At 39.3% G+C, this 15590-nt stretch overlaps 1 protein-coding gene across 3 annotated transcripts in view; it reads left to right on the forward strand.

Moving 5' to 3' along the window:
• Nucleotides 1-15590, forward strand: part of LOC147163575 (cGMP-dependent protein kinase 1) — a 115457-nt gene that overhangs the window by 87423 nt on the left and 12444 nt on the right. For all 3 annotated transcript variants that reach the window (XM_086093160.1, XM_086093159.1, XM_086093158.1), the window contains 2 exons: nt 651-745; nt 12966-13031. In XM_086093160.1, coding sequence (XP_085949286.1) covers nt 651-745; nt 12966-13031 — 161 coding nt within the window. The remainder of the gene's footprint in view (nt 1-650; nt 746-12965; nt 13032-15590) is intronic.

The raw sequence follows: 15590 nt of genomic DNA on the forward strand, positions 1-15590 counted from the left end.
AAAATTAGGGGCGTCAGATGATTACAACTTTTCGTAATTAATCGCATGACTTCACCAGTTAACTCACAATTAATCACAAATTTTATATATGTTCTAAATGTACATTTATTTATTTTTTTAGGTTTTCATACTTTTGTTAACAAAAGTGGAAAAAAATGTTAAACATAAATAGTTCAAATGAATTTTTTACGTCTATAGCCGTCTTATGGCAGTGAATGAGTTAATTTGAAGAATAATTATTTTTTGATTTATTACCCCCATCCACGCAGTTATACGCAGAATTGATTTTCACTAGTTGGAGGCTGGGGAGTCACCGGCATATGTTTTTGGAATGAACGTATGTTATGTCGTACTTAGTATAAAAGGTTTGACTAGGATGCCTTTATGTGAATATGTGCAAAAAGTGGAATGAACAGCTTCTTCCACTTCCTGTAAAAATGGAGTGATCGGGCATCATTCCCTCTGACAAGTGAACTTCCTGAAGTGCACTGCAACCATGACTCACACATCTTACCTCTAACGAAATGTCCCCGTGTCCACTTCTCACCTATACGTGATGCGTACTGCAACGTGTGCGGGTGAGAGATGTCCCAGCGCGATTTACTTTTGATTGACGGACGCGTGACATCTCAACACGTCTCTCTCGCCAGGTCAATGTGACCCGGGAGGACTCGCCCAACGGGGAGCCCGTCTACCTGCGCAGCCTGGGCAAGGGCGACTGGTTCGGAGAAAAGGCGCTGCAAGGGTACGTTGATGCCTAACGACGCTGCCTCTTCCCATTTAGATCCTCTCGCCGCTTCTATTTCTATCACTGTCAGGCTCTTTCTCTCCCATTGCCTGGCACATCCTGCATTTATCCTCTCTAATTTGCTATCCATCTTCCGCCTGTCTCTTACGGTAACCTTCTTCTATTTATTTTTTTCTTGCCAATGCTCACTCCGCTTGACAGGTGCGAATGTTTTCAAATGCGACGCGTGGGGCGTTTGCTGATGGTGTTGAAGTCGGAACGCATGCTGGATGATGACGGCAACGTAGCCTAGCGCGGTGTTTACAAATCGTTATTGGACCTAGATCAAGGATGGGTGACCACAATTTTTCATCTGTGCTACTGGAGGGGCCACATGGGAGGTGTATAATATCACAATATACTCCCATTTCCTGTTTTATGGTTGTCGTCATATATTTTTTAAATCACCTACAATGATATCTATCACCATAAAAATAAACATTAGGAGTGTCAGGCGATTCCAATTTTTAATTGTAATTAATCGCCTAACTTCAATAGATTAATCGCAAATCTTCATACTGTGGAAAAAAATGTTAAATAGAAATATGTATTTCAATCATTGATACAGTCATTTCATAATAATTAAAAAAATGTTAGTTAAGTGAGTTAAAATTACAAATATATACTGTAAAAAATGAGCGTGATATGGATTTGTGTGTTGAGGTAATTTTTCTGCCACTAGATGGCATAATTGCATTTGTAAGATATCGGTAACAGTTCAGTTAATTTTTTTATAGCTATCTAATCTTTAACATGAAATAACTTGTGAAATTCTACGCATTGTTAAAATTGTAAAATACAACTTGACCCCAGTCTCCACAAATATATGCAATATTATAAAATGTATTACTGCTAAATTTTGACGGTCATTAAAAAAAAATTGTGGCATTACATTAAAGGAACTTGAAGTTAACTCAAAATGAATGCACTAATTTTGACACCCCTAATTAACATAAACGCTTACATGTCGAAACAATCACAACAAAGCCAACGATACATCTCTTGAAAAGTATGCAAAAATCTCAATTACTTGTAATTGGAGTAGGCACGCGTACGCACGCGTACGCACGCGCGCACACAGACTTATACGCAGATGCTCACACACACACACGCACGCACAGCAAAGAGCCAGATTGTGTCTACTTGAAGCCCGGAGTGCTCCACGGCCACTGCAAACACTCTGAGTCATATCACAAACACTTTTGTCTTGAAGAACACTTAAGTACAATAAATAAAATATTGTGTCTGGCGCAGACGAGTGCAGCCCCGATAGCTATTTATACTCGGCCGCCTCTTTTGCCTTGACGGGGAAGTTAAGTTGAAACTAAAGGGAGAGGGATGGAGAAGCACATTTGGGAGGAGAGGAGTGAGGCCTTAAGTGGCAAGTTGTAAAAAGAGGATGTTGCCATCTTGTGGTCAGGCATGTAACTGCGGAAAGAAGCTCACATGGGCATCAAATAATCACGCTGAAGAGTAGACCATATTGAAAATGGATTTTACACTGTAAAAACAACAAAGTTGATATGTTATAGCGGGGAAACACTTTATTGTTGTGAAAATGTTCAACTAAGTTGGGGTGGGGGTTGTTTATGTTTGCCAAAATATTAACAACATTTCTCTTCATAACTTTTTTCACAAGCAAAAATGATTTGCTCCACTTTATGTGAACATATTACATCAATGATACTTTAAAACCCTATTTTGACACCATTACCCTTCTTTAAAACCCAAACCATAGTTTGAAACCCTGCCTTCAAAACCTCAGTAACACTAACCATAGTTTGAAACCCCCAATTTGAACTCTACTTTGAAAACCAGAAGTCACATATTGTGATGGTTGCATTTATCACTGAAAACCCAAATCACTGTTGAATATTGGGGCCCATGTTTAAAACCCTACTTTGAAACCCTAAAACCCTAATTTAAAACCCTACGTCGAAACCCTAACTTGAAACCAGGAAACCATAGCCCTAATTTAAAACCCTACTTTGAAACCCTGGCACCAGTTTAAAATCCTAATTTGAAACATAGCCCAAGATTAAAACCCTAATTTGAAATCCTAACCCTAATTGAAAACCCCAATTTGAAACCTTAACTAATTTAAACCATAATCCTATTTTAGAACCCTACTTTGAAACCCTAACTCTCGCACATTCGGACTGTTGCACCCATCAGCTAATCACCGTCAAAAATTGTGACCCTACTTAACCCTACTTTTAAAAGCCTAACACAAAAACCCCACGTGAATGCGGCGGGTCACAGTTTCCCCAGCTGGATCACCTAAATACACAATTGGGTGCTGTGCTGTGGATACACGGATGTCTGGTTGTATTTGTATTGCATGTTTGTTTTGTTTTACTTCCGACGGTAGGATGTGTGTCATGTCGTGAAATCCCGATCATTACCATTTGCGTTAAAAATCCACTTTCCAGTTGCTGCGTGTGTGATCTTCTGCTGATTGCTCTTTAAAGCGTTTCGCTTCAGCAAATTGAAGTACCATTCTTTGCTGACTAATTCTCGCCACTTTAGTATCTCAGTGATTGGAATAAGTAACTTTAATCGGATATTTAAATTTTGGAATAATTGCGGGTTAGATCACTTGTTACTGAAAAATGTGGTCATATCACAAATATTATAAACATGTAACTGGCATTACAGCATATAATTGATGATAAAAAAAAAATGTGCGTGTTTATTGAGTACAGACTTCAGACTACATTTCAGGACCATATTTCCAACAGGTTAATCCATGGTTGCGTACGAGACAGCTGGTGTGGCGCAGATGTCCTGACTTTGGCCATATGTTACTGACTAATGACTGCACGCTATGAAAGATGACGCGCACAACATGCGCGGCACGGAGAGGTCGAATCTTCAGATCCAAATTGAAATCCGACCCCACAAGTGATGTGAATGAGAGCCTGATGGCATACACTTGATATTAGATCCGACAGCTGTGACACCATTGGAAAAAAAAAAAGATGTGATGACATCATCTAGTAACAGTCTTGGGCAATCACTAGTTGTCTTATGTAATGGCCTTTTTTTTGTGACATAGTAAAGAAACAGCAAGTCTTCCATTTTGGTTGGAATTGTATTGGGTCATTGTGACCATTTCCAGGTGTTTGTCAAAAACGAACTGTCCTTGTCCTAGTTTCAATATAATTATTGTGCACTGGGAGAATAATAAACACAATGAGCACACAGCTCACACCCAGCGGTCTAAAAACAGTTTGGTCAAAAATAATCCAGTTTGGGTCAACAATGGGCTGATCTACTATTTAGGTCAACTTGACCCAATTTTTTCAAAATAACTCCCAAAAAGGTGTCATATTGAATAAAACGACTCAAACAATAGGATTGTTTTGTATAAGACAACCCCAAAAAATTGAGAAGGAAAGTAGTGGATTGGTTATTTATTTATTTATTTATTTATTTTTAACCCAAATTGGGTTTGTTCTATATGAACACAAATAGTAAAGAAAAACTGTTGAGTCTAAAATAACCCAATTATGGGTCAACAATGGGATGTTCTGCTATTTAAGTTAATTTTTATTTATTTTTTTCAACAAAATAACCCAATTTTATCAGTTACAGCTCATTCCCATCACTCTAAAAGCATAGTAATAAAATAACCCAGTTTGGGTCGACAACAGGCTGATCTACTATTTAGGTAAATTTTTGGGGTTGTTTTGTGCAAAATAACTCAAAAAATGGTGCTATTTTGAATAAAACGACTCAAACAGTAGGATCGTTTTGTATAAGACAACCCAAAAAATTGAGAAAGAAAGTAGTGAATCAGCCCATTTATTTTTTACCCAAATTGGGTATGGCATATGTGAACACAAATATCAAACTGTAATTACAGTTGAGTCAAAAATAACCCAATTATGGGTCACTAATGGGATGATCTACTACATTTAATTTGACTTCCCCCCCCCCTTTTTTTTTTTTTTTACAAAATAACCCAAGCTCAAGCCCATCACTCTAAAAAAAAAAGGGTAAAAAACAACCCAGTTTGTGTCAACAACAGACTGATCTACTATTTAGGTCAATTTTACCCAATTTGTGTTTTTTTTTGTACAGAATAACCCAAAAAATGGGTCATTTTGTACAGAACAACCCCTTAAATTGGGTCATTCTGTATAAGACAATCCCAGAAATTGAAAAAGAAAGTTTGGTCAAATTAACCAAAGTTGAGGTTCGTTCTTTTATTTTATTTTATTTTATTATTTTATTTTATTTAACCCAAATTAGGTTTGTTATACATGAGCACAAATAGCAAATTGTAAAAAAAACTGTTGGGTCAAAAATAACTCAATTATGGGTCAAAAAGGAAATGACCACTACTTAGGTCAATTTTACCCAACTTTGGTAAATGGATAAAATTTACCCAACTTTGGTAAAAGGGTCAAATCGGCCCAAGTAGCGGTTGGTCTCTTTTTGACCCATAAATGAGCTATTTTTGACCCAGCTGCTTTCAGAGGGGCGCATTTACAATGTGTTCAAAAATGTGTTTTAACAAGTTTGAAAGCATTTAAAGAGTTTGGGAGTGATACAAATCTGAAACGTTTTCATTATATGGTCTCTGCAGGTGAGTCAGAAACGTATCCCCGAGATGAAAACTAAAAAGCAGTGTTCTTGCACTATAAATAGAAAATGATATTTGAAGTTGTTTTCCCAGACTGCGATTTCAAGCAGGTCCATACTGAAAAGATCATCTCACCATTTGTTTATTCACACAACTTCATCTCCATTCCACAATAAGGACGCCGGTTATTATCATATTTTATTGTGCAGTGCGCCTTTTGTCGTCTTGAGCCGGCCCGGCTTTGATGACTGCGTCTCGCCCAAATGTAAATGACGGCGGATAGCGGCCATCTTGCAAGGCGGCCTTTTGATCAGAGGACCCGGCGAATATCCGCTTTCCACCCTCCGCCGCTCTAATTAGAAAGTTAACTATGCGTTCGTGTATGAACGCCAACAGCCCCCCTCAAAGCTTTCTCTTGTCTTTACCGGCAATGCCGGCCTTTCATCTGTGAAGAGAACATGTTTACAAATCAAAGCGAGTTCTCCTGCTAATGACGACAGAATGTTTGTGTGTGCGCTTTTAAGCTGCACGATTAGGTTACATGATTTTTTTTTTTTTGAAAGGGCTTTCGTATAGAATGGCAGGAATGCCGAATGGATGTCATCTCTATAGGTTCTGACTGTTGTTTGGATGTCGCTAACAACATGTCATGATGTGTGAACTTCTTGAGATGAGGTGGCTACCCATCAACAGCATGCAAAGAGTTGACCCTGACCTCTGGCTGTGCTGTTGTGTGTGTGTGTATTTATCTGAGTATATGTGTCGTGAATCCTTGCCCAACACAAGCAATAACAAATCCAAGTGTTATACTTTATCGGTGACAACTGAAATGACGACACTGTCGTGTGTATTTCACTGTATTCCTATTTCTATTAGAATTAGAAAGCCGAACAAAGTGCATTTCAACCAGCAGGTGTTCGACCTTAGAGGCTTCCACTGTATTTCTACATGAACATTCAAGCCCAAGCCTGAAGCTTGCCTGAGGACATTTTTCAACAATAATCCCACGTTGCTTCGTTTGTAATTCGCAAACATACAGATTTGGCAACACCAGTGTGAAAGCAACAGCATGTCAGTGTTACCCATGGGCACGTGTTATATTTTTGGATTGGAGTGGGTGATGGAAGGAGAGATGAAGCCCGGGGTTAGGCGCTAACTCCGTCGAGAATTTCAAGTCAGCTAAGGCTTTGTCGCCAAATTCTCAACATAGGCAACATCCTCGTAAGCATCTGTCGGCCGGCCGAGCTGTCAACTGCGTGTCTGACTTTTGACATCAGGGAGGAATAAAAGAACACTGAAATGAATTCTGTCCATTCTCAGGCTTTTATTGCTGCATCCTTTTACTGTTTTCTTTGCTGTCTGTCTTTTAAGACCACTCAACAGTTGCGTACAATTTCACCTTTAAAGAGACTGAAAGCCTAATAACTGAATCACTCCTTTTCCATTTGGCTTTTCCCTTGAGGGGTCGCCACAGCGAATTAGTTGCCTCCATCTCAAGAGCAAATATTGCCTATATATAGCTGTCAAGATATCTAGCTAGCTAGCTGTCTAGCTAGCAATCTAGTGCTCTAGCTAGCTATACAGCTAGCCATCTAATGATGTAGCTAGCTATCTCGCTATCTTGCTGTCTAGCTAGCCAGCTGGCAATCTAGCTATCTATCTAGCAAGCTATTTAGCTAGCCACCTAGCTATATAGCTAGCGATTTAGGGATGTAGCTAGCTATCTTGCTATCTGTCTCGCTAGTCATCTAGTGCTCTAGCTAGCTATCCAGCTAGCCATCTAGCTAGCCATCTAATGATGTAGCTAGCTATCTCGCTATCTTGCTGTCTAGCTAGCCAGCTGGCAATCTAACTATCTATCTTTCAAGCTGTCTAGCTAGCCATCTAACTATGTAGCTAGCCATCTCGTGATGTAGCTATCTATCTAGCTGTCTAGCTAGCCATCTAGTGATGTAGTTACCTAGCTAGCCAGCTAGCGATCTAGCTACCTACTTAGCTAGCTATCTGTCCGTTTCTCCATAGGAAGAACGGAGAGTGCAGTCTTGTGAATTCGCCAAGAATGGTCTTCCTGAGAATGCACACGATAACGTTTTTCACAGTGCGAGTCTCTTTGTAAATTAAAATGGCTGTGTACTCCCCCCTCCCCCTGACTCTGACATGTTTCCTTGATAACATTATGAAATGCATCTTGGGATACTTTACTAGCCAAGCCTTCACAAGGATCCTTGGTTTTCGCTAGCTGACAAGAACAACATCCGGGTGTCCCCTGTGTGCTTGGTTTATTCCTACTCTCAATTGGAACAGTACTTGGGCCACGACTGATGACGTGTCACAAGATCACAAGGTACAATGTAAGAACGGACAATAATGCAAATTGAGAACGGGTTTCTATCTAACTAGCTTTTTAGCTAACTAGCTATCCACCTCCCATGATGCACCTCCTTCACACAGTGTTTGCTCATTGGTCCATTCGTGAAACCTTTTGACATTGCTCACAGGGAACAGACATCGCTCGGCTTAACATGTTCTTCAAAACGAAGACAAAGAAAGAAAGTAAAGAAATCGAAGTTTTCGTCGCAAAATGCGCCAGGGTGTTTTTTTGTAGACGGACACGCAACTCAGGAGTCTAAACAATTTAGGACCATGTCATGTCCCTTGGTCATCAAGGGTACATCGCAAATAATCGGACAATGGCGACGGGTTTTAATACAGCCACCTCTTCTTTCTCATGTGACAGAGAAGACTCGGTTTGACAACTGACAACTGTTCCTGAAACACATGCATTCTTTGAGGATATGTGAGTGAGTAATGTGTTTTCAATTTAAAACTTTGGAAAATTTTAAACTGCAAAGCATGTTTGAGTTCTTTTCAAAAGCACTTTATAAATACAATTTTATTATTATTATTATTATTATTATTATTATTATTATTATTATTATTATTATTATTATTATTATTATTATTATTATTATCTGCGATTGGCTGGCAACCAGTTCAGGGTGTACTACTGCCCGAAGCCAGCTGGGATGGGCTCCAGCAACCCAGCGACCCTTGTGAGGACTAAGCGGTTAAGAAAATGGATGGATGGATGGATGTATTATTATTATTATTATTATCATCATCAATAATGAACAAGCATTGCGTTCACTAATTATAAGGTGGAGAATGGAAGTTTTTGCTGAAATAATCAAATAAACGCGATATAGCTCATCCAAAATAAATGCTAGCTAATGGTGTGTTTACAAACTGCCACAAGCAAGCTTTCAGACTGGACTTTCCAAGTTAGTGAGAAAGCTATATTAGTCTTGACATGAGTCAATGTGTGTTTCATCCATGGTGGATGAGGTGAAAGGCGTTCTAAAAGTACGAAAGTAACTCAAGCAGGGCTGATTTGAATTTGAATTGCGTTTCCTTTATGGCTGGTTTGTGTCATTGCACAAAAAGGTAAATACATGTATATTTATTTATGCATTTGTGATATCTTTTACATAAAGTCTAGTAATGGGATAAAGTCGTCTTGGGTAACTCTTGAAGACATTTTATGTCAAACAAAAGACATTGAAGATGTTTATCCATCCATCCATCCATCCAAAAGGTCCTGATGATATAAATCCTATGAAAGGTCCAAAACATCCCCAGTATTTGGCAGCGAAGCGGAGTACAAATCACTTGTTACATGCTCATGTTGCCGTTTGGCCTGTGCAGCGAGGCTGCGTGCTTGTATATTATTTTTATAACCCTTTTCCCAGGACACTAGATCGCTGTCAAATTACCAGGTTAATTCCTGCCCTCTGCGTCAGTAATCAACACCGCCGGCGAATCCAAAAGAACATTCTTCTCTGCTTTTAGTGTCTGAGCTAGTATATACTGTACGTGCATTCAGGACGGGGTGTTTGTTCTGGCCTAATTAAAAAGGACCTTGTCTGTTTTCGGAGGTTTAGTGGCTGACTTAAGCCTCCGAAGTGTGCAAATGACAGATATGGTTGCAGACCTTGTCAACGCAATGGCACACTATGTTGTGTGTGTGTGTGTGTGTGTGGGGGGGGGGGGGGGGGGGGGTTAGGGGTAACAAGACGCAAGTAACCCTTGAGGTCACTTAAATGGGATTCATCCTTATGTAACCATTATTTTGATACATGCATTTCCAGGCCTTGTTGTGCGTCGTCGTCATGGCGAGTAAGTGACACAGACGTGGAGTACTTCCTTGTTGGGGGGGCTAATGAGCTCATGTAACAGATCGTGGATGTCATTAACTGGCGCTCATCTGCGGAGAGAAACAAAACGATGCTCGGCACATCTGCAGGCCTGGTTTGACGTATTTGCATCGTTAGGAAAATGAGGTGTCATGAGGTCATCTGCTTACGGTTTGCATTGAAGCGACATTATGTAAGAGTTTAATCCAAAATCCATTTGATTTTACATGCAGCTGACACTTCATTAGCCCCAAAAATTTTTTAACTGACTTTACTTGATTAGCACTTTCAGAGATAATCATCATTTAAAATTATAATTATGTGCAGTATTTAACACAATTGTTAGTTTTATATGATTTTTATGACCTAATTTAGTTTAAATGGAATCTTAGTCTTTAAAAATAGTAATTAAATATACAATAGTGAAGGTACAAAAATAGTTATAAGCATTCCTTTCTAAAAATAAATACTTAATTTAATATATACAATCACATTTGTCCTTTAAAATTAACAATAAATTATAACACTTGTTATTACAGAACATAAATAAATAGTATTTTATCTAATTAAAATTCATAACGTTCAAAATGTAATAACATTTTATCTTTAAAATCATTGAAAAAATCAACAAAAATAAATGAATAAATAATACAATAATAAATAAATAAATATTTTATTGAATGAATTAAAAACTTAAGTACATTTTAGTAAAATCTAAAATGCATTTATTCATATGATTTGAATAATTTGAAATGAATAGTAAAATGTAATAATAATAATAATAGTTTCCAATAATAATCATAATAATAATATTAATAATATAACAAAAATACAATTAAAGCCTTTAAATTGAATAATAAAATGGACTACAATAATAATGGTAACAGTAATCATCATCATTTTGCCCACTTATTGACTGTTTGAATGTAAGTATGAATGGTTGTCTGTTTGTAAGAGATAACTGGGATTCACTGGCGACCAGGCTATACTGCCTTTTGCCCAAAGCCATTTACAAGAGGACAAGTGGTATTGAAATGAGATGAATGTATGGAATTTTAGCCTTAAAGATAAAAATAAGGAATTCTTCTCAAGTATTTTCAATAAAATCTGAGAAATTTTATTTCTGTTCGCTTTTTGATGAGAATGTCTGCTGGGCATGTAAGGGCAGCTTTCTTGTTGTGTCCTTGCTTGGCACATATGTGGCATGAATTAAAAATGAGCCCGCTCCAGTTGTAGAGGGGGACGCGCATTATTTAATTTTTTTTACTTCTTTCTTTGTGTGAAGTCGAGCCACAACTTGCAGCAGTCGTGTCAAATCACAGCTGGTGCGTTACAAAAACTTTGATAAGTTCAGTACTTGTATTTGAATAAATCATTTTGACCTTAGCCTTTCGAATGAAATCAATGTCATTGAAATACAGTATTAGCTTTGGATGCTGATATTTAGACATATCATAGATTTTATTTATTTTTTATAACAACTGGTCTCATTCTCCTATATTTTGTACATTTATGCAGTATGAATGCCAGAATCCAGAAGATCCCAGACTTCATTCCCAAAAGTCACGATTGACTCCGTTCCTTCATTTTTTTTGTAAGACATTTCCTCCCGAATGTAGTTTGCGGACAACAAAAGTTCCGCTATCCAAGAAAAAATTCTCAAAACATAGAATCTGTTCTCAACAAATCTCCCACCGATGAAAACTTCGAGAGCTTGCGTTTGCACAAAGCAAATCAAAAGTCAATCTGTTGCGTTGCACTGAACTCAACATCAACAAAAGCGCAATTCAGTGGATGCTTCAAATTGTGATAAAGCTTTACCCGTATTAATTTAACGTTCTTCAAAAAGCTGAATGATATGATGCTCAACAGCTTGAGGCATAAATTATACTTCATGTTCGAGCCGCGTGATGACCATAAAGCTTCTCAAGCTGCAATTGAACGTCAGTTTGGGACAGAAAATCTTGCCAGTGTCAATTTTGCAAGCAAAGCTGCCAAGCGTCAGCTGTCAAATGATGATGGCCTCACATCTGTCTGAATGATCCCTTCAACGAAATGGAAATAGGGAGAAAAAAAAGAAGGACCCGACCGATATGGGTTTTTTTGAGGCCAATGCTGACTCTGATATTTGGCAGAATAAAATTCCGATAACCAATTAATCGGCCGATTATAATGAAAATGTCGTCAATAAATACTGTATATGAATTACAGGCAGAACATTTGACAGTTTTTAAATAATTTTGCGCATTCTGTCTTATGTTATAATGTTAATGTATTAAAAAATAAATAAAAATTGAATAGTTTATACTGACTTAAGGGACACTCTGTATTGTGGTCATCTATAACCATGCATCTATAGTTAATTTTAGTAGTAAGCAGTATCAGTACAGCTGTCGTTTTGTTTTTTTGCATTGTTTTATAATCCCGCCCATATAAATCCAACCCAACTCAACACCGAGAAGAACTTTTTCCACTGACATGTTCCACTGACCAATCACAGCTCAGCTTCAGAAAACAGGTGAGCTATGATTGGTCACTGCCTGAGCCCTGAGCAACTGTGATGTCATCTTCAGTCGACAGTGACAAAATGGCCGCCCCCTGAGATGGCTAAAAACAGCTGGATTTTGCTGCTTAACTCATATTCCACTAACACAATATTAACCAGAATATCATATTTAGACTAGTGGGGCTGCATAGAACATACTATTGTAAAAAATAAAAAAAATTGGGGGGGAGTTGACTTACAAATGGTCTCCCACTAGCCCAGAGGGCCCCCGATCCATTAACTGTTAATACCTCCGCCGGCCTTGACAAACACCTCCTTCCTCCTCTCAGCTCTCCTACGCAGCGTTCGGCTATCAAAACGCACCAGCTGTGACCTTTATTCGTAGCGTATGGGAACGCGGGGGGTAAAGGCGGGTTCACACGAGAGTGCGCCAGGAAGAGGAGAAGGAGGAGGGAAGTCGGAGGGAGTTGAAATAGGCTGTCATGAGTTGAGCAGAGACACAGTGAGTGATGGAGCGCACGCACTGGAGCGGAGCTGAACCCCTTCAAGTGTCCAAATAATCTCCTGACGGGATGGGATGTCGGTCCGACAGTTTGCATGTCTTTTTGGCGGCACGTTTTAGTTTGTGTTTTTATCGGAGGACTTGGGAGCTCGTTAACGATGGATTCTTGGAACACAGACTCCGAGGATTCGTGCAACTGGAGTAACTCGTCGGATGAAGAATGCCCATCAGATGATGAATTGGACTTGAAATATGATAAAGTGTAATGTCCAACATTTACAGATTATGCGTCACACGATTCCGCATCTGATGAGGCTTTTAAATGGAAAGTGAAAGTTCTTACATGTGTTATGTGGCTAATTGTGTTTGTTTGTTTTCCCCTATAGGGAGGACATCAGGACTGCCAATGTTATTGCAGCAGAGGCGGTTACCTGCCTCGTCATTGATCGAGAGTGAGTATCTATCAGCTTCTATTATAAATAATGATTCTTTGATTTGTTGGTTTTAACCGTTTTATTGAAGTGGAAGCCAACCTTAAACCTTTCCTGACTATAATATGTTATATGTGACCTCACTAGTCAAAACATGACTTTCTGATTAATAAGAGTTATGAAGCAAAATACAGCCGTTTTTATCCATCTCAGGGGGCGGCCATTTTGCCACTTGCTGTCGACTGAAAATGACATCAAAGTTGCTCAGGTATCAACCAATCACAGCTCAGCTTCAGAAAACAGGTGAGCTGTGATTGGTTGCCTGAGCCCTGAGCAACATTGATGTCATCTTCAGTTGACAGCAAGTAGCAAAATGGCCGCCCCCTGAGATGCCTCCCTGAGGTGTGGAGCTAGAAGAGGTGGTGACCAGGATGTGGAGGGTCTGAGAGAATTTAGCCTGCCCTTGTCTTGTTGGGTGGGGCGTACCAATGTTTTTTTTTCGGGACAGTGCTGCAGGATTTTGTCCTTATTAGTGTCGTTAAACCGCTGGTTTCAAGACAGAGAGACAGACACACAACTGGTACGCCTATATAAGGACTTCCTGTTTACCCGTGTCTCATTTTCATACTAGGCAGGACTACTTTTATGTCTTGCGTCATTAAACACTTTTTTTTAGATTTTATTTTGTAGTAACAAGTGACAGTTAAGTAAAAGTGACCGTTGCTAGAAATATACGTTTTTACCCAGTTCCATAAAAGATGTGATCAGATGTGTGTGACGACAGAACATTGAGATGACACTCAATCTCCTGAAACACGTTCGTGTCATTTTCGCTAAACGCGCCGTCACCTGCCGTCCGCCAACTTGCTTTTGTGCTCAGCTCATTTGCATGTAAATGTTTTTCTAGACGCTACAGGGAGAGAGAAAAAAATAATCGCTTTGCTTTGAGGAGCCGTGCCAAGAGGACAGGTGTAGGAATTCCGAATACGGGAATAACTGAGCAGCCGGGCTGTTTGTTGTTGTGATTGCCAGGGAGCATAACCGTATTCTTTGTGTTTATTGACCCTGAAAGAAGCCCGAGATCAGAGGGAACAGTTTATCCGAGGAGTGTTAAGTCTTGTGGTGGGAATAAATGAAGTGGACGAGGTTCGGGGGCGGGGGGGTATCGTCTTACCCAGGGCCCAGCTGTGGTCTTCCTCGGAACTAACAGAGGGGATAATGAAAGAGTCATCTAGCGCAGGTGGCGACCATCGCCTGTCATTCAAACTCGTGTCCGATGGTGTCGTAACCTGTGGAGGGAGCTCCATGTGAGTGAATGCGTATCGTCTTTTTGTCTGTGTGCATTTATTGACGCGCTACACTGTGAATGCAAACAAGCAGTGGGCCATTAATGGCAAGGCAAACACCACAACTCAAAACAGAATGCGCTCAACAGATGTATTGCAATTTTGGTGTGACAGCTTAACGAGGCCTGAGTGGAAGTGTGTTTTTTCCTGAGATATTTTCTGCTATTTTTGAATTGTTTGAACAGAAAGCGGATATATATTGGTATGGTTGCATAGACCGTACAGAAAGGTTGTCCGACGTTGTTAGTTTCAACATAGTAGTGCTAATTCGTAGAGAAAAAATCATTGCCTCTAGATGCCACAAAATGGCGGAATTAATTCACCTAAAACCTATTAAAAATCCCACACCGTTCACCTAAACCGAATACTTCAGAATCCAGCTCGAGTCGTGAAGTTGTCAGGAGACCCGAGGAAGGATCAAAGAAAATAAAATAAAAATGTAATCCAGCACCGACCAACACCTACTACCCACCGGATACTACTTTTGTCTAAGTGAAACTCCTCTACTCACTTCAACATGGCTGCTTAGCACCAAGATGCCACAAAATGGCGTCAGTGGAATAATTCTGTTATTGTTTTGGCCTGGGCACAAAAGCAGTGAATGGAGGACAGATTCATAATCACCAAGATGTAAATCTCGTGGTGTGTATCGCTCCAATTAAAGATGATTTGATATGTATCTTAATCCATGGGGTGCGATATAATTCATAATTTCAAAGTGGAACGATTTGATTCCATTTGATTCAATTGGATGCACTCACATGTTTTAAATCGATTTTCATTACACCCCCTATTGCAACCATAAAACTTGACATCAACCCTCCTGACAATGAATCAACAATGGAATTTGCCCTCTCTAGTATCTCAATTATTTGCATAAAATTGCCCCCACAGTACAATATGACTAATGTTTGTCAATGTCAACCCAAAAATACAATTATTGACAATAATATGTTCTATGCAGCCCCACTAGTCTCAATACGGTTTTCTGGTTAATATTAAGTTATTGTCCCATCTCAGGGGGCGGCCATTTTGCTACTTGTTGTCGACTGAAGTTGACATCAATGCTGCTTAGGTCTCAGATAACAAGCAATAACAGCTCAAATTCAGAAAACAGGTCAACCCTGATTGGTCGTTGCTTGATCCCTGAGCAACATTGATGTCATAAGGCAAAATGGCCGCCTCCTGAGATGGATAAAAACGGCTGGCTTTTGCTTCATAACTCATACTCCAC

The sequence above is a fragment of the Leptonotus elevatus genome, chromosome 13, assembly GCF_054856555.1.
Source record: "Leptonotus elevatus isolate MCC_2025b chromosome 13, RoL_Lele_1.0, whole genome shotgun sequence".
Lineage (NCBI taxonomy): Eukaryota > Metazoa > Chordata > Actinopteri > Syngnathiformes > Syngnathidae > Leptonotus > Leptonotus elevatus.